The sequence below is a fragment of the Rhineura floridana genome, chromosome 3 (genome assembly GCF_030035675.1).
Source record: "Rhineura floridana isolate rRhiFlo1 chromosome 3, rRhiFlo1.hap2, whole genome shotgun sequence".
Classification (NCBI taxonomy): Eukaryota; Metazoa; Chordata; class Lepidosauria; order Squamata; family Rhineuridae; genus Rhineura; species Rhineura floridana.
In genome coordinates this window covers 156,927,031-156,951,987 of record NC_084482.1, presented here as the reverse complement: position 1 = coordinate 156,951,987, position 24,957 = coordinate 156,927,031, and the positions used below count along the sequence as shown (strand labels likewise).

At 40.5% G+C, this 24,957-nt stretch overlaps 1 protein-coding gene across 7 annotated transcripts in view; it reads left to right on the top strand.

Annotated features, from left to right (window-relative positions):
- GRIP2 (glutamate receptor interacting protein 2) overlaps window positions 1-24,957 on the top strand; it is a 323,541-nt gene that overhangs the window by 174,084 nt on the left and 124,500 nt on the right. For all 7 annotated transcript variants that reach the window (XM_061618438.1, XM_061618434.1, XM_061618433.1 and 4 more), the window contains exons 2-4: window positions 16,927-17,007; window positions 22,412-22,547; window positions 23,019-23,164. In XM_061618438.1, coding sequence (XP_061474422.1) covers window positions 16,927-17,007; window positions 22,412-22,547; window positions 23,019-23,164 — 363 coding nt within the window. The remainder of the gene's footprint in view (window positions 1-16,926; window positions 17,008-22,411; window positions 22,548-23,018; window positions 23,165-24,957) is intronic.

The following is a 24,957-nucleotide window of genomic DNA, read 5'->3' as shown; positions in this document are numbered from 1 at the left end:
CATTCTCCCGAATGAAGCGTAGAGTGTTTGAGGATTGGGATATTTGCAGGGAGACCAAAATGCTTATTTACAAAGCCATTGTACTACCGACCTTACTGTACACCTGTGAAACATGGACCATCTATAAACGCCACTCCCAACTTCTTGAAAGATTCCACCAACGCTGCCTCCGGAAAATTCTGCAAATTACTTGGGAAGATAGGCGGACTAATGTTAGCGTGTTGGAAGAAGCAAAGACTACCAGTGTTGAAACAATGATCCTCCAACATCAACTTCGCTGGACCGGCCATGTTGTTCAAATGCCTGATCATCGTCTTCCAAAGCAGCTACTTTACTCCCAACTTAAGGATGGAAAATGGAATATCGGTGGACAGCAAAAGAAGTTTAAAGATGTTCTCAAAGCTAATCTAAAACAATGTAACATAAGCATCGAGAACTGGGAAGCCTTGGCCCATGAGCATTCCAATTGGAGGTCGGCCATTATCAAAGGTGCTATGGACTTTGAAGAAGCACAAGTACAGGGTGAAAGGAACAAACGAGCTAAGCGGAAGGCACGTCAAGCAAATCCTCATCGTGACCATCTTCTATCTGGAAACCTATGTCCTCACTGTGGGAGGCTGTGTGGATCCAGAATTGGCCTCCACAGTCACTGTTAAAGACCTTAACATGGAAGACAATCTTACTCGGCCACGAGTGATCATCAATGAATGAAATGATGATATGGGCACTTCCAGATTGTTGTTGTTTTCAGGTGGGATTCAGTAACACACTTCAGGTTGTACAATTAAAGTTAAGTTGGTGCTCTTACACAACAAAACCACTCCTCCCCAAATATTGGACTTTTTGCTATAGGGAAAGTGATGGAAAAACTTACTTGAAAGTGTGGGATAACAATTGCTTGATGTTGTATAACATCCCAGCAAACAAATCACTATTTAATTAATTAATTAATTAATTAATTTGTATCCCGCCCTTCCTCCTAGCAGAAGCCCAGGGCGGCAAACAAAGCACTAAAACACTTTAAAACATCATAAAAACAGATGTTAAAATACATTAAACATCATTAAAAACATTTTAAAAAACAACCTAAAAAAGGGTTTAAAACATTATTAAAAAACATATTAAACAAATCTGACACAGATGCAGACTGAATTGAAAAGCTGCCAATGTTGTCAAATCCCTGCAAACCTTGTGCAACTAAATCAGGATGGATACTCAAACAGGTTGCCTGGGCATGACCTAAATATCTAAATGGCCAGAACCCATTATCCCCTTGAGTTTGCTTATGTGGAGCCAGGAACTATTATTGGTTCCTTATTGCCTGAGAGTTATTGAACCTTCTCTGCTCTCACGACACCTAGAGAGACTTCCTTCCCCAGAGAGATATTGCAGAGCTTCAGGTGTTTCATTTTCCAGGCTGGCCTGTGGGAGTTGTGGCAGCTATTTTCTTTATTTGTTTTGCTCTTGCCCACTTATGTTGTTTATATTGTATTTACTGGTTTTTGTTAATCCCCTTGAGTATTCATCTTCAATACATGAAGTCAGACAAGATCTCTGTGGTTCCCAACCTTTTTTCCCCACAGACCACTTGACCACTAAATGATTTTTCCCCCTGCTTGCTGTAGCAGTTGTAATGCGCTATGATAGATGCTGTGTGGCTTATAATTGTATTTTATTGCTTCTTTTCTTTCTTATATTGTATTTTATTGTATTACAACTTGAATGCCAAAGAATTCTATAGAATTCAAATTGTAAACATTCTTCATGGACGTGCTGTGGACCACCTGAATCCAGCTCACGGACCACTAGTGGTCCATGGACAACAGTGTGGGGGACCTCTAGTCTATCTAGCTCAGTCGTGTCAACTCTGGGTGTCATTAGCTTTCTTGGATGTAAGAATTATTTCCCAGCCCCAACTACTTGAATTCCTGAAGATGCACTTAAAACATTTTCTATGCAATGTATGTGCTGAGCTATGACCCTCCTGAAGCTTGGTATTTGTGCTTCTAAAAAGTGTGTGTGAGGGGGAGAGATGTCTCATAGCTGTGCATATTACACTGGTGCCAGTCTACTATTTTCTGATTTGTTGTTGTGTATGCATACATGCACAATTTCAGGAATCAAGTATTCATTTTTATATCAAATACCTCAGTAGTAGTTTGTTGTCAATTCCTCTGAGAAAACAAGAGTATTCAAAATATATAACACCATTTCCAAAACCTACATCCCTCTCTTCAATTTTCATGCCTGGTTATCCCAAGCAAAAGGAAATACTTCAGTGAATTACTGGTCACTAATTCACTTTCCTTCATACACAATATGTCAGTTGCCAGTTACTAATTCTTTATTTCCACCAACCAACCACCCCACATAATAGAAACGCCTCTGGAAATGACTTTGCATTTTGTCCTGAGCAATCATAGCTTATGAAGGCCTTTCTTTGAATAAGTGGGGTGTGTGCTTCTTTCAAAGCACCAATCAATTTTAGACAGCTTCCAACGGGAGAATTGAACTGATAAACTCTGGGCTTTGAATGTGAAGGCACCGTCTGAATTTAATTGTGTATATATGAGATTTGGTAGTGCCCCTATTTGGAGATGGCCATAGCCTAGTGATGCTTTTAATTCTCCAGATATTCAATTAGGGATAAAAATACGCACTTCCTCTCCCTAATTTCTTCTAACAAGTTTTCTGACGTCAAGAGCAAAATATTAGGGAAATAGAACAAAATTGCCTTGGAATAGCTTTGTGATTAAATTCCATATGAAACTGCACCTAGAGTCTAGAATACTCTGTTGGTGCAATCTATATACTTCTAAGGACTCTTTTTTAATGGTATTGCAAAATCATGCAATAAGAATATTGCAATAAATATACACTCCCATGAAGCATTTTTTGTCATACTCTTAGTATTTTATTTGATGTTTTTCAAACTACAACATGTAATTATTCTGGAATGGAAGTATTTTGTAAACAAGCTTATTTTACATTAGGGTTTGGGGGGGGAATTGTATCGAGAAACATTTTTACCTCTGCTTTTTTTCTCCCTTCCACCTGGATTAATGGATTTGCCTGTTTATTTGGCTCTGGACTCTGTAATAAATCCGGGTTTCATTAAAGAAAGAAAAGAAAGGGAGAAAAAACCTAATTGCAGCTCTTTAGTGGGAACTTTACAAGCGACATTTTAATAGTTAGATAAGGAAATGCCAAACTAGTGTCATCCCTAAATGAGCTTATTCCTTTGCAATTGTTGGTCTGATAAGTGAGTGTGACAGATGGTTTCTTTCCTCAAAGGCTTAAGAGTGAGACTGTTAGGTAGTTTCTTTTTCATGTCCGTACTGTACTGTGTTAGGAAGCCGGTTCCCCAAGTCATATTCTCAGAGGACAGCTCTTTTGCTTTTAATATGTAGATTTTTTTTTTACTTGCTAAATTCCTTAATAGGTCAATTGGTATGGGGCTTGGTTCACTGGGCAGTGTGGAATTGCTTAACAACTGAAGGGGATTTGTCATGAACCTAAATGTGTTTACTCTTTCATTGTGTTGGGGCTTGAACCTGCAATGGGCCCGTAAGGCCACACCATCACTGAGTTCTGGCCAAAAAATCAGCCAGACCTATATGGAAACCTGATTGCAACTGTGGGCCAGAGTAGACCATATAGTGTTAAGGACTGAAAGATCTGTCAGTTTCTCATTTTTCCAATCTTATATTCAGTTCTCCATATTTCTGCAGCAATTCACGAATTTCTTTTCAAAGGAAAATTCTCCAGCATTTCAGTGTGAATTTCTCCTAACAAAGGCATTTTTGTAGGCATTTTTGCGTGTTATTTTCGCTCATATATTCATTTTATGCACACTTTCCCCTAGTATATGCATTTTTGCAAATATTGGTTGGTTAGTGAACTGCATCACAAAATTTGGATAAGTGCAAATTTTGAAGAATGGCTGTGTTTTGTTTCTCATATTGTTTCAGAAACTGCGAATTTGGTAGATTTGGCTTGAAATGCGAACTGAATAGAAATTCTCACCCATCCCTATGTGGTACTCTGATTCATATATGCTATATATTACATAGACCAGTGGTTCCCAAACTTTTTTCCCCACTGACCACTTGAAAATTGCTAAGGGTCTTGGCAGACCCCTTAACGATTTTTCTGCCTGTTGTAGCAATTATAACGTGCTGTCCTAGAGGATGTATGATTTTTAATTGTATTTTAATGTACTGTATTGTGTTGTATTGTATTATATTACAATTTGCATTCCATAGAATTCAAATTGTAAGACAATAAAATGCAACATAAGAAATAAAAGAAGCAATAAAAATACAATGAAAAATCAATATGAATATTTTATATTGACTTGCCTCAGATTACCTGAATGAAGCTCGCAGACCATTGGTGGTCCACAGACCACAGTTTGGGGACTTCTGATACAGAAACTTCTAAACTGGGCTGGCTCACTCACTGGAGCCAATGGGGAAGGGGTTGGTTTCTGCTTTTGGCCACAGACTTTCTGTTACTTTTTTGACTATCCTTTTCCTGCCCATTTCAACATTGTTTTTTCCTTGCTTCCAGTTTGAACTGGAGCTATATCTTATAGAAAAGAACACAAGAAGAGCCTGCTGGATCCAGCCAGTGGCCCATCTAGTTCAGGATTCTGTTCTCACAGTGGCCAACCAGATGTCCATGCGAAGACTGCAAGCAGGACCTGAGCGCAAGAGCATTCCCCCCCCGTGCAGTTTCTAGCAATTGTATTTGGAAGCATACTGCCTCTGACTATGGAGGCAGAGCATAGCCGTCATGGCTTGTAGCCATCCAAGTTTAAACCCATCCAAGTTAGTAGCTATAGTCCAAATGTCAGCATCTTGTACCAGGCATGCATTCCCTACTTTTCATATTTTCTATATGGGGAAAAATAGCAGGCCAGAGTGAGATAGCGCACACAGTACTCCTTTTATTTCTTTTCCAAACAGGCAATCTTAGAAAGGTACGCTTGAATCAGACATCACCTGGACCCCACTTCCTAAAATCCTCCTATCTGGTATTTAGTAGATGATGATCAAAATGTATTCCTGAATTAGGAGGTGAGTTAAGACTAAATATTATTATGACTTAAACCAGGGAACCACAGTTCCACCTTTAATTGATCAATTAATCACTGGACAATTACTTCATGTTTATATCTAGATGTGTTTGCTACTGAATGCATAATAATGGTCTGTAAAAAATAAAAGAAGAATCTAAGAGTTTTAGGGTTGAGAGCAGAGCAAAGAGCTCTCAGTGGGTCCCCATCCACCCTGAACATCACATAGGTTGGTCAGATCTTGCATGTGTTTGTGTCTCCTCCCCTAATGTCCCAAATCCCTTAACATTATATTGTAATAACAGTAATAAGTCCCCTTGTGATGCTGCTAGGAAAGCAAGGGGAGAGGCAAACTGGAAAGCAGGTAGTAAAATTTCATTACTACTGTGACATTGCTGCAAGTATGTAACAAATGTCTATAGAGTAAGTCTGATCTAGGTCTGACTTTGTGAAGCCTCAGCCTCTTGTAACCTGAGAAATGTTTGCTAGCAGCTCCTGCAAATCCTTGTTTGCAGCCACAAATCGCTGCTTGCTGCTGGCTTCATCTTCAGCAACCACCTGCAATAAAATGTTGGCATTGGGAGGGAAGAGGAAAAGTTAACTCCATCCTATAACTTTAGAAGCTGTGTCCATTTATAATACATTCTTTTGTAAAGAGGATGTTAAAGCAGCAGTGGGGAAAAATGTCAGGGCTTGCAAAAGGGGGGCAGGCCAGCAAATTGCTTCATTTGTCTCATTATTAAATCAAATAGTACCTGGTTTGCCAACTGCAGCTTCACACTCACCACAAAGCTCTCTTTTTCTAATGGACCTGAGCGCAGGATCTGCTCAATGAGAAAAACAAATTGTTATGTGCCGTGGCTCTTTCCCCCCCCCCCTCAGTGGTTCTTCCCAAATGGTCGCTTGCTTGTTGTCTGTGTGATTTGTCCATTGATGTAACTGCTGTGTGTAAAATTGTTTTTACTCCCATAAAAAAAGGCTGAAGAGCTGTGGTGCAGCTCTTGTTTGCTATTGACCATTTATATACAGCACTCCAGATTTCCAAAGTGCTTTGTCCACTTTCCATTTGCTCTGGCAATAGCCTTCAGAAGTGTAGGTCACTGTTCCCCATTCGTTTAACCGTGCAGGAACTGAGAAAACGTTCCTGAAGCACCCAATTTCTGCCTGTGATAAAGAGGAGTACTTGAATGCAAGCCTTCAATTCTCTGGATGCAGGTTTTCATTTCTCCAACTGCTGGAAATCCCCCCTGACTGGGTCTGTTCCCTTGGCTTAGATAATAAACACATGAATTTTACTATACCATCTTCCTTTATTGCAGATGCTGCCAAAGCATTGCTTTGCTATAGTCTTTGTCTTTCCCTGGTCCAGTTCTTGCTGAGGGGGTAAACCTATTTATTTATTTATTTATTTATTTATTTAAGGATTTGTAAACCACTTCCGAACAGATGTTTCCAAAACAGTGTACAACAGAAATATACATTTAAAAAGATGCATAGTAACAGCATATACATAGCAATGTAAAAAAACAGATCTTAAAAGCATCAAATTACACAAATTCCCTACAGTATACAATATAAAATGATGGAGAGCCCTCTTGACAGACAAATTTTCAATAGCCGTCTAAAAGCAAAAATAACAGGTGCTTCTCTAAGTTTAATTGGTTGCTGATGCCATACAGCTGGGACTACAAGACTAAAGGCCTGGGTTCTGGCTGGTGTCAGGCGTACCTCCGGGGCATACACTTAATGATGCCCCATCGGAGGAACACTATTCCCAGGCAGGGGTATATGGTGCAAGGTAGCCCCTCAGGTAAAGCTATCACTTCGGATGACTGAATGGGGGCTTGCAAGACTAAATGCTCTTCCAGCCAAGTGAGAGGAAGGGTTGATAGGAAAGCATCTTTGTGTGAGGTAACAACAGAAGTATTTCTGGGAGGAAGACAGTGCGATTCAGAAGAAGCAGAGCATGAATGAGTCAGCTTTGAGCTCTGGGAGGCACCTTTGTGGGTTCAAGTAGTTCTCTCTCTGAGGATCTGATGAGTGCATCTGTTTTGCTGCTTGTCGGAGTGCTAAGCTCCATATCTCCTCCTATGCTCTACTTGTGTATATTTATAAATGAATCAAATATTACAAAAACCAAGTCCCCAGTTGTCTCTCCTCCCCAGGAATTTCTTCCCACTCAGGGAAGTGGGAGAGCATGCAACACATGCATGCTCATCACTTAGCAATAAGAAAAGATACTGGTTTTCCAGTCGCTTGAGTGCTGTCAAGGAAGACATAGCAATGTGAATGGGCTGCTTACCACAAAATGGAACATATAATGGAATTTTAGGATTTATGCAGCCTTCCCTCTTCCTCGTATATTATATAATTATAACATTGAAATGCAAAAACGTTTTTTGATACTGCCAGCTTATATGAATAATGCAATTGCTTCTCCTTTTTGAGGTTCTACTGAACCCCTTGCATTATTCAGATTGGTTCCACATTATTTTTTATAGATTGGGGATGATTTTGTACCAGTGTTTTAATATCAGATTTGTAGCTGGATTTCTTGATGTTATTTATGATTTCATTCATTGGGGACACAAAATTTCAGGAGCTCCTCAAACAGATCTCACCTTATGATGCTTCAGAAGGCCACTTATTGTGCAGAATAGGAATGCTGCTGAAATCTACACAAAGCTGTTCTTCTAAACACTTCACTTTGCATAAGTAGACTGTAATGCTGTTGAAAAATGTTTAGATGATTGGCACTTGAGGGTGTCATCATGGGACAAAAATGCTTTAACAATGGGCAGCTCTTCAGTAAGACAAGCATATCTACCTCCTGAATGGATCTTCCTTCCTGAGAGCTGGTTCTGACAATATGCTGGCAGCTGACTTGTTATGTTGAAGTTTGTTTATATACCACTTTTTTGGCACAACGCCCCCCCAAAGTGGTGAACAGCATATTAATACAAAATAAATAAACAATAAAAGTACAGTCAGTCACAACAAAATAAAATAGCAATGTCACAAAATACCTATCATAAGAACATAAGAAGAGCCTGCTGGATCAGGCCAATGGTCCATCTAGTCCAGCATCCTGTTCCACAGTTGCCTGTGGAACCAGATGCCTGTGGGAAGCCTGCAAACAGTACTGGTGCACAAAAGCACTCTCCCTCCTGCGCTTTCCAGCAACTGGTATTGGGAAGCATACTACCTCTGACTGTGGAGGCAGAGCATAAGAACTGTGGCTAGTAGCCTTTGATACCCTTATCCTCCATAAATTTGTCTAATTCTCTTTCAAAGCCCTCCAAATTGGTGCCATCGCTGCCACCTCTGGGAGCAAGTTCCATAGCTTAACTATGCGCTGTGTGAAGAAGTGCCCTGAATCTTCTGGTATTCAGCTTCACTAACCAACCACTCTCTCCATGCCAAGCATAATTTTATAAACCTTTGTCATGGCACCTCTTAATTCCCTTTTCTCTAATCTAAAAAGCCCCATATGTTGCACCCTTTCCTCATAGGAGAGTCGCTCCATCTCCTTGGTTGCCCTTTTCCGAACCTTTTCTAGCCCTACAATATCCTTTTTGAGGTGAGATGACCAGAACTGTACACAGTATTCCAGATAAAATCGCACCATAGATTTGTATAATGGCATTATGTTATCGGCAGTTTTGTTTTCAATACTTTTCTAATGATCCTTAGCATGGAATTTGCCTTTTTCACAGCTGCCGCACACTGGGTTATCAATTGCACTGGATATGTGTTTGGAACACCAGTTAACCCTGGGGCAAAGGAATAGAAAAACTATCAGTCAAGGTGCCCTTATCTCTCATCCCTCCCCACTCCCCTCCTGTACCCCCGCTTCTCCTATCACCTGCAGTGCGAATGGGAGCAGGTTCCACCAACAAGCTCTCATCCAGGGGCAAAAATTATTTCTCTCTCCTGCTGCAGCCAGGCAATGGAAATGGACTGCCTTCAAGTTGATCCCGACTTATGGCTACCCTATGAATAGGGTTTTCATGGTAAGCAGTATTCAGAGGGGGTTTACCATTGCCTCCCTCTGAGGCTAATCCTCCCCAGCTGACTATGGCCTGCTCAGCCTGCCACAGCTGCATAAGCCAGCCCCTTCCTTGTCCGCGACTGCCAGCTGGGGGGCAACTGGGCTCCTTGGGACGATGCAGCTTGCCCACGGCTGCACAGGTGGCAGGGCATGTAACCCCTGAGCCACTCATTGTGGGGGTGATCTTTAGCTGGCCCTTGACACCCAGGAGACACGAGTGGGGATTTGAACTTGCAGACTCTAGATTCCCATCCAGGCTCTCCTCCCCACTGTGCTGACAAAATACTCATTAACCTCACATTTTCTCCAGAGTCTGGAGAAAAAAAAGAGGGGGGAAATTACAAACCTGGCATACAACACCCACTCCCCACCAGCAACATTCCCAAACTGCATAGGTGTGTATTCTACTCACAAGGTATATTCCTCCTCGTAGAAGAGAAGCTGCAGTCCCTTGTGAGTTTGTAACTCTGACGTTACACTTGTTCTGTGATACTGAATCTGGGCTTCCTCAGACAAGGTGTGTCCATGTGGAATGTGGTGGGCTTCCCTGGCCAGGAAATTCTGGAAATGCCGGACAGTGTCATCACTAAAACTGCACTGTTCCTTGTGGCTAGTTATCTCAGTCACCTGGTCCTGCTGTTAGGCAGAGTGTGGTCACTGAGGGTGAGGGGAAGGAGAGGGGAGGAAGCAGTGGTGAGGCATTGGGAGGACAGAGCTGTGTGCCATGCAGCCTGCCCTGCCTGCTGACCTCAGATGCTGTGGAGGAGGATGCTCCATTGCTAGTGCTGAAGTAAAATTCTGCTGCCAGGCATCTTTACATGAAGTTAGGGGAGGGAGTCTCCATCTTGTTGTTCACTGCAGGCAGCAATTAGTCTTAGGTTGTTCCTGCAAATAGCCACAGTGCTTATGGAGACTTATACTGGACATTCTGTTGTCCGCTGTGCAACTCTGGTCCTTGTAGGTGAAAGTTTCAAGAGCTCACCTGCCCTTCAAACAAATCCAGTTTCCAACCCGTGAATGTTGTGGTTTCTCAGCCAAGGAACACTGGGTATTGTAGTTCTGTTAATATTAAAGAATTTCTTGACAGCCTACCCAAGGATAGTAGTCATGTTATGTGAAACACACAATGGATAAAGCTCCTGAAGTGGGTGGAAAAAATAAGACAAACCAGTCAGTGTATGGATTAAAAAATAGGCCACAACTTAATGGTTATAGCAATTAAGTGGGGTTAGCATAGCACAGGGCAAGGATCCAAATTAGAACAACCCACCTGTTGTTCGAAATCCATGCTTAGCCCACCTGCTGGGCTCACCTGTGGAAGTTACCAGTGTAATGGTCCCCATTGCGGCATACACAATGCATCTGGGAACCTGAGATGACGAGTGATGTCAGGCCCGCCCCCCCGATCTAGGGCATTGGCCTGAATGCGACCCCCCAAAATCCCTTGTGGAAGTCTCCCTTAAGTTGATGATCCTGCTCAATGCCATTTTTTGCCCAAGTCGTGAAGAAATGAAACGGCAACACCTTATGATAACTGATGCTCTTACTGAGGGAAAGGCAAGCCCTCTCAACCTTATCTATAGGGAGACAGGAAGCTGCCCATCTATATTAGTATTGCCTGCAGTGACTGACTATCCAGGATTTCAGATGAGCGTCATTCCCTGTTCTACCTGGAGATGCCTGGGACTGAACCTAAGACCTTCTGCATGCAAAGCAAATGCTCTGCCACTCAGCCGTGGCCCTTCTCCTGCATAACTATTCTGTATCTGTGCAGTACATTGCATCTCTTTGTGCAGTATGTCTGTGTGAATGCCCTTTTTTGTACTTCAGGTGATGTGCTAGAGTATAACTCTGAGAAAGAGAAGCTTGCAATATAGACATGAGAACTTATATCCCAATGCTTAGTGAACTTCTAGTTGAAGGTTAAAATTTGGAGAGGCAATAGAAAGATATTGTAAGAGGCAATTGTTCCAATGAAGCCCAAGGATGACATGCTAAGGAAGAGGACATGATATTAGCACACAGTATAAGAACCTTAATTAAAGATGGAGTAAGGGGCGGGGGATCTGTCTAATAAAGAAGACCTGATTGACAAAGTAGGAAGCCAGCCAAATATGAACCAAAGGTGCAGAGCAGAGAAATTAATGCGAGCAAATGCCAATTCACACTTCAGCAGGCGCCTTCCTTGACTGCTCAAACATTTTCAGTCAAATAATGAGCAAAAACAAACCTTTTAGCATCCTCCCCTCTGCTGGGAAGAAGAGTTAAAAAGGGAGGAGGGGAGAGAGGGAAGTCTTAGTGCTAATTGTTTGCCATCTGAACTGTCAGTGAAATGCCAGAGGTTTTTGTTGACCCGCACTCTTGTTGAATGATGGCTAATTGTGAATGGTGAAAGTAGATTTATTATTGCTGGCTCAGGCCATTTAGTTGTTTGAAAAGGCTCTTGATGATGATAAGCTGATTTACCTTGGGCATCACTCTTGAAATGCTTGTTTAGCTGTCAAGCTTGTTCGCTTGCCAGCACCAGTTGCACTACTGGGGCAGGATATTACTGATGTTGAGGATGTTGCATTAAACGTTGCTTTGGAGTTACCAGAAGGAAACTTCAACACTGTCTCTTGGTGGTCGCAGAGGGACTGCTGAGGTGTCTATAGTGAGAATCAGATGGCTGATGGCTTGTCTGGGCCATCTGTGTAATTGTGAAGTTGGCTTCTGTGGTTCCCCAGTGCAGGCAGGCTTCGCTTCTGGACTAGGAACTCACAGTGGCAATATTGTGTGCCTGCCTGTCCCATAGCAAAGCTTTATGTAATTTATCACTTTGTTTTCAGCAACAGAAATATACCTTATCTTGTTCTACAATTGGCCAGATGCCATCCTGAGCTCACTGTGCCACCCCAAAGCATGCCAAGCCACATTTTAGTTTTATCTTGGAGCTCCCAAGGCAGCACTATAGTAAAATACTCAGGGCAAAGTATTTGCTGGTTTGAATGTAGGGATGGGGGAGAAATTAGATTCAGTTCATGTTTGAAGATGAACCTACCTAATTTGCACTTTCTGAAACAATACATGATCTGAAACCAGTCATCCTTTGAAACTCGCACTTCTCTGAATTTTGCAGTGCAGTTCCCCAGCCAAGTAACGTGTACAATAGTGCATATGCTGGGGTAAAGTGTACATAAAAATGCACATGTTAGTGAAAACAGCATTTAAAATACTTTATAGTGGGGGAAATTGTTTTGCAAAATGTGCACATGTGGCAAAATTGCATACAAAAGTAGGAGAAATTTGCTGATAAGTTTTTATGAGCACTTTTTTTAAAACCGGAAATTGATGTGGAGAACTTATGACTGGGAAAAATGAGAAAATGAGAGAAACCACAACTGACAGATTCACCCATCCCTAGTCTGAAGTGCTGGAAGAATTTAGAAAGCTGCCTTACACTGCATAAGTATTGTCTACACTGACTGGCAATAGCTCTCCAGGTTTCAGCCAGGAATCTCTCCTAGCCCTACCTGGAGATGCTGGGGATTGAATCTGGGACCTTCTGCATGCAAAGCAGGTGCTCTCCCACTGAGCTACAGACCTTCAACAGGAAGAAGTGCTGCTGAAGACATTATGAGGTCCAAACTTTTGCCAGGCTATTTGGATGCTTAAAGTTATCTTTGTGGCTATCAGCTGATAAAACCATATGAGTCTTGGCAGTTTAGTCAATTAATTAATTAAATTTGCATATGAATAAGAACAATAGCTCTGAAGCAAGAAGCATAATTTTAGTACACCTCTGAACACCAGTTGCTGGGAATCATAAATGGGGAGACTGCTGTTGCAGGCTTGCCATGGGCATCTGGTTGGCCACCGTGAGAACAGGACGACGGACTAGCTGGGCCTTTGGACTGATCCAGCAAGCTCTTCTGGCATTCTTAGTTGACATACGCATATATCACCATAGCAGGCACTATGTTAGAGGCATTCTATTGAGGGTTTTTCTTAGTTTTGATCATGCTTATTTTTCAAAAAAATCTGCTGCCAAATTTAATTGGGGGCACACTTTTAGTCTGTGAAAAATATGTTTTAGTTAGTTAAACATTGCAGTCTTACTTACATTCCCCTTCCTCAACTTCTTTCACTCCAGACCCAATAAGCAGACTCAGGACTAGAAGACTGGATTTTCTGCAAGAAGCTTTATTCAGGAAATCAATGCAGCCATGCTGCACCACACTCTAGGCAAGATTCAAAACACTGGAACACAGATCTCGGAACAAAGCCTGTTGGAGGCGACAGCATGTAGATGTTGCCACAATAAAGCAAAACAGTGTCACTGAAGCTTTTATAACAGAGAGAGGCAGAGACAATTCTAGGTCTTTCTCATTTTAGCTATAAGGGCACGACTTCTATGAGGCACAGAAACCATTTTCTGCAACTTTCTCTTCTGAAATTTCCTTGACCTTGGTGATAACATAAACACAGACTTAGACTGGGAGCTTTTGCTTTGTTGTTACTGCTCATCATAGTTTATCTTTTCTACTGCTGGATGCGGGCTGGATGCCACTAGAGACTCTTCCCAAACTGGCTCAGGCAAAAAGGGGAGACATCTGGGCCTTCCTCAGCCTTTCCATTCACAGAGCCAGATGTGTCTAGAAGCAGTTCCTCCTTACCTTCTTTATTCATTTCATCCATATTAGCAACCCCCTCCCCAAGGCCTGTTCCCCACTCTTCATCTTCCCACTCTTGCCAAAGGGTTTCCTTGTGAGGCCCGTGACAACTATGAGTAGTGCTGCTCCTGCAATCCGACATTTTGGGTATTGGGGTGGGGGGTGGGAAAGTGTTTCATACAGCATGCTCCATCCTGTTGCTGAATGGTAGCTTTTCTTGCATTAAGGTGGTGTTGCTTTGAACAAAATCCCTTTTCAGTTTCTGGTGCAGTAAAAAAAAGCTGACCTTAGCAGGATTTCTTAGCAGAAGGGCTTTTGATGATGGCATTCAGAGTCTTTGGATGCTTCCATGTGTCTCCCCAGAAACATAGTACCATCCGGTGTTGCACTTGTTAAAACTGATGGTGACTGCTCAGCCTTAAAACAGTGTTTGTTTTCTTGGGGGGGGGGATCTTTGTATGCAAGGATCTGATAGTCTAGTATTTTCCATAAAACCCGAAGAGGAATACTAAGAATTAGCTTTAACTTTGGCTCATGCTGATGTTCTCCAGTATGGGTTCCATTGTTATAATATACAAAGTGACTGAAATTGAACAGGGTTTCATAGGCATATTTTAATTAAATCAATAGTAGGGGGGGGTTCTATGTAAAACTGGAATTTCTATCTACATCTAACGATACCCCCTCCCGCTGTGCAGCTGATTGGGCTGATTTTTTACTTTGCTGTGGGGAACAAATATCCAATGAGTGTTGCAGTGATCAGACACTTGATAAGTACCTTTTTGAGAGGGAATCAGTTTGGGACACTGGGAGTAATTCCTTCTGTGCAGTAAATTATAGGCACTATATCAAACTGCAGTGAGATGCATCGCAACTATTGTACCCTTGGGTTCCTTAAAACTATTTTTGTTCTATCAGTATTGAAGTTTCAGTGATTTGATGCAGACAGTAAGTGTAGGGGAAAAGAGATTTGGGAGTTCTTATTTCCTGGCAAATAAGTATCTCCTTGGAAAAAAATGCACATAAGAAGTGAAATCCATATTTAATTATACCATTTGCATTTTAAACTGATATTCTTTCATATGCTGTTCCTCTGCCACCCCCTTTTGAAGCTGCATCAAGGAGAGGTGACTTTGAAATAAAAGGATGTAAGGGAATAGGTGATTGAATTCAAGTATAGTGATTTAGTGCTCTGTTGGTATCCTGATGTATGATTCCATTTCTGGAGACCATGAGATTCTGCACAAGTATTATGGCATCCTTAAAACTAATGGGAATTATGTTCTTTCACCCTTAAAGGCTTATCTCCTGAAAAATAAACCGGATTGTCCTATTATCACTTCTCTTTTGGAAAAGTGCTACTGATCTTGGGAGGTCATATTTAATCGCGTGTGGAAAGAAGTCCTCCATATGTAGTATTGGATTTGAGCCTCTCACCGCTGCCCTGCCACATTAAGTGACCCTTGTGCACATTGGGTTGCATCCAAGAAAGCCATTCTACGAGTAGAATAACTTTCACTTGTTCAGTGGAACTTCCTCTCCCTCTCTTTCCTCTGTGTACCCACTGCATCCTCAAAATCTGCCTGAGGATTTCCACAACCCTCTGGAACAGAGAGAAGAGAAATTTTGTTGCATGAGTGGAAGCCTTCTTTTTTACACAATCACTCCATTGGATTCAACCCATTGCAAACCACTTGCAAGAGGATGAGACCAGTCTTTGAAGCACTGTAGGAGTCTCTAAATGATGTGGTGGTAGAGAAGTCACAGTAGGGATGTTATTTTCAGTGCCATCCTTGTAACAATGGCAACATACACACATATTCTAAGGTTACAAGGGACTTTGCAAGCAAGTTTACAAAGAGTGTTAGGAATCACAGAGATGTATCAACATATCCACATGAGCAAGCAGCCTTACTCCTGTTCTACCTTCACTGCAGTTGCTACTTGCAATGGGTTGAATCCAACAACTCATATGAAACTCTGCCATCCTGTGTCTTCCCTGCTCCAGGTATATAAAGAGGGGCTGCCTGAGGCAGCGCCTCGGCACACGCCTCAGCGTCGCGCAAAGTGCGACGCTAAGTGCACACATAGCGTTGCACTTGGAGTCGCCTTGAGGTCACCTGGAGAAGAAGATCAGAAGAAGATCATGGAAGATTCCTTGTTCTTATTGTTTTGTTTGGTTGTATTCTGTTATTTTTAATGCTGGTTAGGTGTTATTTCATTGTTTAGTTTTTTAGATCTGTTGTTGTTTTTGTATTATTTTGCTTTGTACATCGCCTAGAGTGGCTGGATAGTCAGCCAGATAGGCGATTAACAAATTCAATAAATAAATAAAATAAAATAAACAAAATCATTGCATGAGTAAAACAACTTCCACTCATGCAACAGAACTTCCCTTTCATCTGCTCCAGAGGGTTGTGAAACTCCTCAGGCAGATATGGTGTGTGTGTGTGTGCAGGGGGCACACGGAGGAAGGAGAGGGATTGATAGTTCCATTATGCAAGGAGAAGTTCTGCTCATGCAATTTGTTGGAGTCTGAGATGTGCTCCATATCAGGCAAATATCACGCCAGTATAAAGGGATTTGCACTTGCTGCTTGTTAGCCACCGAACCAGTTTTAAGGTCCTGGTTTTATAGATAAGGTCCTACTTATATATAAAGCGCTTAACAACTCTGGACCAAGTTACTTGAAAACCATCCTTCCCTCCACAGCCCAGTAAGGGCATTATGATTGGCAAATGAAACCCGGTTAGTTTTGCCACAGCCTGATGATTATTGGCGTGTGGTAACATGGTGGTGCCAGTATTGTGGAATGTCCTCCCTGCTGAAATACAAGAGGCCCTGTCGATATAGGCATTCATGTGGCTCTTGAAGATGTGCCTGTTTAGACAAGCATTCTCCTGAACTTGAACTTGATCTGATTACTTTAATTGCTCTTTTAACTGTTTTAATTGTTATGCTTGTTAATGGGCTTGTTTTATTGTATATTTTAATTATGGGTGCTTTTAATGTGTGGATATTTTATAATTGATTTTATATTTCTAAACTGCTTAGAAGCCATTTTGGCATGTAAGTGGTATATTAATTAATCAATTAGTTAAGAATTCATACAATACTTATTCTTTCTTGTTCTTTTTTTGTAGATGATAGCCCTTACTCAAAAGGGAGCAAAGACTCAAGTGGACTGGATACAGCCTTGGTCTCAAGAAGGCAAAGTATTCCAGGTAACTGCAAGTATTCTATTATCCTTGTATATCTATTCGAAGTCACTTGGGTTACATGCTCAACTAGATAATCGCCAGAAACGTCTTGCCGGATGGGGTGCAGCTGCTATGTTAACTTTCTGGCAGGTAAGTCATTGTTGCTTACCAAAAGGGGGAGGGGGAGGGGCAGTCGGTGCAAATGCACCATCAAGAGTACTGGAATGGCTTCACCAGTGCATTTGTGCTGATATCCCTGCTGCCCCCCTCTTCCCTCTCCCGGTAAGTAACAGTGCCCTATCTGCTAGGAAGCTACCACAGCAACTCTGCCCCACTCTGCAAACTCTTTCTGTTCTACAATATATGCCCACCATAATCTATTCAAACCATTGTCTTATCTCTTACTCTTTTATATTATTTTATATTATCTAATGAATTAAGAAAAGTACAGTCAGGCAGAAAGGCATAAGCAATGAGTGATGCCTTCATTTGATTCATATTTTGCATATCTTAACTATCAATCATATGATCTTTCATATTATTGTACTTTGGGCAACTTGGTAAAAGTTTAATGCTCAAGTCAAAATAACTGAAATTTATTTATAAAAGATTTCTACACCAGTTTCCACAAATGAGTCTAAGTAGTGTACACAATTTAAAACAATAAAACTACATAAATACACACAATACAGTAGACTAAGAATAAATAACAAAAAGTTAAGTGTGGTGGTGCTATAGCAAAGGAACACGCTGTTAGAATTCTCAACACATTTCCCCAAATTAATGAATTCTGTCCCAGTTTACATTTAAAGTCAGGGCTAATGTTAAAGTTCCAGGGACCCCACAAAAGTGCACTGGATGGGTCTCCACCTATATTGGTGGGTCTCCATCTATATCATTGGTGGCTCTTCCTGGCCACAGGCTCACCTGGTAGCTGCAGTGGTGGGTTTTAATTTAAATTTTTCACCATGGCTCTCAAAGACACTACATCAGGGCCATTGTAGGAAATGAAAATAGCAACTGCTGCTGCTGCCAGGAATGCATGTGGCTGGGGGTGGGGAGGGCAGGATGAGCATTAGTGTTGCTGAGACACAGCGGGGGTGCTTGCACCCTGAAAGCTGTCTGCAGGTTCTAAGTGCTGATTCTGTGCCTAGTTAAAGGTGTTAATTTTCTGGTATGTCTTGTTAACTATCATTGATGCAGTATTCATTCTTCAATATTCATAAATTTGTCCTGCTTGCAGGACTTGCATGAACTATTGATTTATTTATAAAATTTATATCCCACCCTTCCTCCCGGAAGCAGCCCAGGATGGCAATTGTGGCTATCTCAGTCCTATTAAAAATTAGTTTCTCATACACTAATATTACGTCCCACCCCCGATAATACCATTATCAGCTCACATTTAAATATTTTAATAGCCCTTGAAATCTTTTCCTAGTACCTCTTTTCTGTATGGCTGCTTACTATAACTATTAAAAGCTGACTGTGTCTTGTATTTGCCAATATTGCTTTTATGTATCCTGAGCTGCAGAAAACTTTCCATGGGGGTTACATATCACCATATCATCATTTAGCAATGATTTTTATTTATTTATTTATTACATTTATATACCGCCCTATAGCCGAAGCTCTTTGGGCAGTTTACAGCAATTAAAAACAATAAAAACAAATATAAAAATTTTAAAACACAAAAAACAATTTAAAAACAATTATTTTTAAAAAATTAAAAACAATTTAAAAACACATTCTCTTGTGTTATGGTAAATATCCCATACCTGTGGCTCCATCTCTGTGTATTTGTCACTTTTGAGTTTTTCAAGAGGAAATTTGTAAGATTGTGCCAGGCAATCAATTTAGAACAGCAGGGATTGCTGGAGAAATGTTGCAATTTACTGAAATACTGGACCAGTAGACTGAAAAGTTACTATACTTTGCCTTCACTGTATTCTGCAGGAAGTCTTCTTGAAGCCCCTAAAATATCAGAAGCCCACTCTGTAGTAACTTGGGCAGGGCTTTCAGTGTGGGTGCCCGTCTTTTGTGGAACAGCATTCCTGTTGAGATACAACAGGTGACTGGTATCTGTACTTCCAAAAACAATTGAAGACATTTTTGTTTTAACAAGCTTTTACATCTGGATGATTTTTATTTATTTATCTCTTCCTTTGGTGTTTATTTGTATTGTTTTCAAACCTATTTTTAGATGTTTTTATTATATGATTGTAAATTGCCTTGAGACTTATTTGAAAGGCAGTTAATAAATTAATCAAATAATGATAATGAAGATAGTTAATATTAGAGAGCATTAAGGGATTAGGAGGCATAGTTACAGTGATAAACAGATACATAGTAATGAATGACTTTTTATTTAATTATGTTTAAAATTTCTATCCCGCCCTTCCTCCCAGGAGGAGCCCAGGTGACAATGAATGTCTTCCAAATCTGTGCTTTGGTCACCACTTTATTCCCCACACCTATTCAGGTACACAGACTCTCTTTGAGGAGACCTGATTTGCAAATACCCTAAAATGAAGGCTTGTTTCTTTTACAACCTGGGTATTATGTGGATCAAAGCGTTCTCTCATCCCCACTTTTGGAATCTTCAAGTGGAATGGAAAGCATTTTTAAAAAAGTTATTTGTAGGAATTAAGCAGTTCTAGAAAGTATGTAGGGGCTAAAATTGAAAATCACACCAAGATATATTTACATGTTTACCATGCCGGGGGATGGGGATTCTGGCAACAATTAAGTGATGATTGATAAGGATTATCAATGGAAGGCCCCAATATTGTCTGACCAGCACCAGGTGCAAGTGATTCTGTCATGCATAACAGTGCAGTGCAGAATTCTCAGAATTTAATTGTGTAAGGCAAGAACTAGGCTCCTTTTGGGAGGAAGAGCGAGATAGAAATTTAATAAACTGGAGGCTGTTTTAGCGATAAGATGGCTCACTACTCATTTCATACTTCTCAAATGACCCGCACTGTGGCAGAACTTCCTGGCTTTGCTCAAAAAGGCTGGTTTTTCACTCTAATTCCCCCCCCAGCTTTATTCTTCCCAGGCTGCCTGTCTCTGGGGAGCTGGTGCGTCTTTGCCAAAGGTTGCCTGAGATCTTTGTCACATATGTGAGTTTCCAAAAATAATGCTGATACTTGCTCTGTCCATTTCAGAAGTGAAAAGGCTAACTGTATATTATATTGTAACATTATGTGTTAGTTCACATATTGGGGATCAATTCATGTACTGGGGAGCTACTGCTCACTCTCCTACGTAATTTCTGTTTTGGATTACACTAATGATCCCGAACTTCTTCACAGTGCAAATGTCTACATGTGCTGCAGTATCCGCAGCTGACTATAAAAGGATCAAGAACCAAGGACACTCATTAATGGAAGGTTGAAGAATACAACACCTGTCGTTTAAATGATAATCTGACATTAATGCACGAGTGAAGGCGAATAAGTGCTGCATAGAGATCTCTCTGTAAATATTTATCACTCCTCAGCCTTGTAGTGCATATGAGTGGAGCATGTTTTACAAGTCTTCAGTATTACAGGCTAAAGCTGTTACAGAATATATCACAACTCATACGACTGATCAATCAAAACTGAAGGAACAATAAAAATGACTACCTGAAGTGTGCTCTCCAATATTCACCTTCCCTGCCTTCTCAGTTTGAACATTTTCTTCTATTTTCCCTTTTTGGATTTGTATTTATTTTTTATGCCAGAAATTACTTAAGCCTAAAGTCATGATTTGCGAAACTATTTCCAACCCTGGTTGGTTTAAAAAAACACCACCACCCCAGTGCTGTAATGCTACACCATGTTTAGTTTTGGGGAAAAAGAGGAGGGTAGAATCCTGTGATGAAGTGTATGGTAAATGAAGAGTTAATCACTGTAGGACGGACCATTGGCCTTCCAGAGACAGCATGGAAAGAAGAACTGGTTACTCTGACTACAGTAGTTAGTAATTCCAGGCATCAAATGTGTTTTTATAATAAAAACAAGTCAAATTCATTCAGTAAGAACCACTGTCTGTTTTTTCTGGAAGTCCATGAACAGCTCTGACTCTTTTTCAACACAATCCATGCATGCAAGGAGGAGGGAAGGGGAAAAAGATCATGCAAGCCCATGGAGAGCTTGTAATCTCCCTACAGTGGTCAGAAGATCAGACAGTATTCCATCTGCTCTGGACCATACTGCCTCAGACTGCACTGGGGATTGCATTGATTGAAAATATTGTGTGCATGGAAAACTAGTGTGTCAGAGAGAAATCTAGGCTACACCCTCTGTCTCTGGCAGCTACTGAGTGCTGCTTTGTTGGCGCTGTCCCATGACAGGACCTTCTCAGTAGTGGTTCCCCATTCATGATATGCCCTCCCTGGTGAAGTGTATCTGTCCCCCTCAGTATTAACATTCAGGAAGAATGTTAAAACATTCCTGTTCATCCAGGCATTTGATGTCTCAAAGATCCTGTTTCTGGTAGCCCTGAAATGACTAGCTGTGAGGTTTTGTGACTGTTTCTATATGTTTTTAGATGCTGTTAATGTTTTTATTTTTAAATTTTTTATTATTATTTTTACTGTTTTGTTGTTTGTCACCCTGGGCTCCTTTGGGAGGAAGGGTGGGATAGAAATTAATAAATAAAATATACAGACAGAGGTTTGTTTTGTATACAGGAGCATTTATTCTCATGCAATTTTCCCCAACAGCTGCCTGAAGTGGGTATAGCCCAGCAACCCTTTTGAGTATGTAGCTGGATCAAATAACATTCCTCCCATTGCTTTTCTACACTTTCTGCCCAGACATTCAAATCCCTTTTGAAATAGAAACCCTGACTTGAACGCTTAAGGAATACCTTTTCCACAGTCAGCTGACAACTATAGAAATTCAGAGCTGTTCTAACAAAGCTAACATAAAAAGTATTTGACCAGTTCATTCATATTTCTTTAATTTTGCTTGTTTTCCTCATTTTTTTTTTAAAAAGGGAGATTTCCTTTATTCATTTTTATCATTTAATTTTCATTTGTTGGGCACACTGTCCTCCTCCCCAGCCAAAGGTTACCTTTTAAATTAAAAAGGAGTACAGATATAATTTAGTTACAAACTTTGTGAAACAGATTTAAAGAATATATATCACTGTGTTACACTCAAGAACCATAACTTAAGGGACTGGTGGTGATATTTACCATTGTTTCTCTTTTTATTTTGACATCTCAGCAATCTGTTTTTGTTTCGTTTTCATTTTGTGTACATAAATAAAGCCTATATATATATGTTTTTTATTATGTGCATTTTTGTAAGCTAACTTGAGTGCCTTCCTTGTCTGAGGTGACGGGGCAGGAAATAACTACTCAAATAAATAAATGAATTTTTTATTATTTAACTTATTTGATGTGCTGTCTCTTCCTACTTTTTATCTCCAGAGGAATTCAGAGGAGTCACCATTGTGGAACTGATTAAAAAAGAGGGAAGCACCCTTGGATTAACTATATCAGGTGGCACAGATAAAGATGGTAAACCAAGAGTTTCGAACCTAAGACCAGGAGGGCTGGCAGCAAGGTAAGACAACCACACTGAAAATATAGAACGATTGTCTAGGATCAGCAACAAAACAAGTAGCACTTCTAGTATATTAGATAGCTAATGGAATAGTTTCTCTGTGCCTCTTTTGGCCTTCCCTCCTAACACAACTTCACTGGTTATGATTTAACAGGTGCATATTATTTTGCTCCATCCCCTGCACTTTCCCTTTTTTTAAAATTTACCATTGTTGTGCACAATTAGCAAGTAACAGCTGATGGTATTCTATATGGGGTTTAAGTTTACTGTAAACCGCCCAGAGAGCTTCGCCTATGGGGCGGTATACAAGTATAATAAATAAATAAATAAATGTTACTCATCGTATAAGCAGGTTTCTGTATGTGGGTAGATTTCTGCATTTAGTTAGCCAGCAAAGATACAATCTCAGATATTGTGAATTACACAGTTTGAAATATGTAACTGAGATATTTTTCTTTGGTATATTAACAGGAGTGACCAGCTAAACGTTGGTGACTACATCAAGTCAGTGAATGGGATTAACCTGACAAAACTGCGACATGATGAAATCATAAGCCTGTTGAAGAATGTGGGGGAAAGGGTAGTATTGGAGGTGGAATATGAGTTACCACTAGCTGGTTAGTACCTCCTTGACAGTACTATTTTTGTAGTTATAGCTGCAATGTTTCAAAATGTAAATGGTTTCCCCTCCTCTCCTTACCAGTAATATGAAAATATGAAGTTGGCTTGTACCATCAAATCATTTGATCCATTTAGCTCCAGTACTCTCTACTCTGACTGGCAGCAGCTCCCAAAAGCTTCTTTCCAGCCTTGCTACTGGAAATCCTTTTAACTGGAGATGCCAGTGATTTGAAACTGGGAACAGTTCCAGTGGCTATGTTGGGTCCCATCATGTGTTTTCACCCATTCTGGATGCTGTTGCTTGTAAACATGTCTTGTGATTTTACAAGCAGTGCCAGGCATAGAAAGCAAAGTGTTACCACCTATAACTGATGTTTCAGTTTTACTGTCCGTGGATATTTGAACAGAACGACTGATCAGATTTTCATTTGTTCATAAAGCCACAAACTAACCCACAAACTGAAGCATAAAATGTTGTTGCATTTATAGCCTACCCTATTTCAAGGAGCTTAAGGGGGCATACATGGATCTCCCACTTTCCCTTTTATCCTCAAAGCAACCTTGTGAGATAGGTTAGTCTAAGAGACTGGCTCAAGGTCACCCAGAGAACTTCATGGCTGAGTGTACGTTTGAACCCCGTCTCCCACGTCCTAGTCAAACATTCTAGCCACTACACCACACTGGCTTCAACTAGCACCTTCAAAGTCTACTCATGTTCACCCTTGGAAGAGTTTTTCTTTTCCCATCTAAAACTATTTTTTTTTGTTGCCTTTTCAAAATAACTGAGAAGAGAACACTCATTTCTGGTGATAGATTATAAGAATTGCTAAGTGGAGTTGCAGTCTGTGTGTGTGTTGCAATATGTATGTGTGAGAGAGATGCACACTATACTAAATACAAGATGTTCACATCAGGGCAGCCACCAGATGAAAGAAGTTTTAATTGACTGTATGAGTTTGAATTGGTTTTAATGATTAAATTTGCATATGAGTTATGAAGCAAAAACTTCCTTTTTAGATGATGTATCAGATATCTTGTAACAGGCATCATCTCAGAAGAGGAGTAACCTCTTGTTTGAGAGAATGGGGAATGCCTCTTTTAAAATGGTGGCTATCATCCACCATTTTTTCAAATATTTGTATTAAATATCACCCCCTCTTCTGTCTGATTATTTGGTCACACAAGAACATAAGAACCCTGTTGGGTCAGAGAGAACTGTCTAGTATCCCATTCTATAGTCAACCAAATGCCTGTGAGAAGCCTACAATCAGGACATGTGAATGCAACAGCACTCACTACTTTAGTTAATCAAAAGTTTTGTTAGTGGTGTAATCTACACTGATGAACTGATTAAAGGTTGAAGCCTCATAGTTCATATGCTTTTACATCAAGGAGACAGGGAAGTTGTGGTGATGGAAAAACTGAGTGTTGGTAGTAGATAGCCCTACTAATACCCAAGCTATCTTTTTTTTTTACTTTGCTTTTGTAAGCATCTAAATGAAGTATGAATTACGTCACATTTCCTCTAAGATTCTTTAATACTTTAATACTTAATAATCAAACTATCATTTTAGTTGTAAACAATGCTTTTAGCTGTGAAGATGTGAATGTTGTCATCTGGAGTTGCCTGCTGACTTTTACTAAATTATCTGAGAATCCAGTATACATCTGTAGCTCAGAACTGCCAGCTTTTGAAAGGTACAGTCAGCTTTGAAGCTTTCAGGGGAAATGGCAGTGGCTTGCTTTAATACTATGTATGTATTAAGAGAGCTTGAGGCAGCTTAGAAAC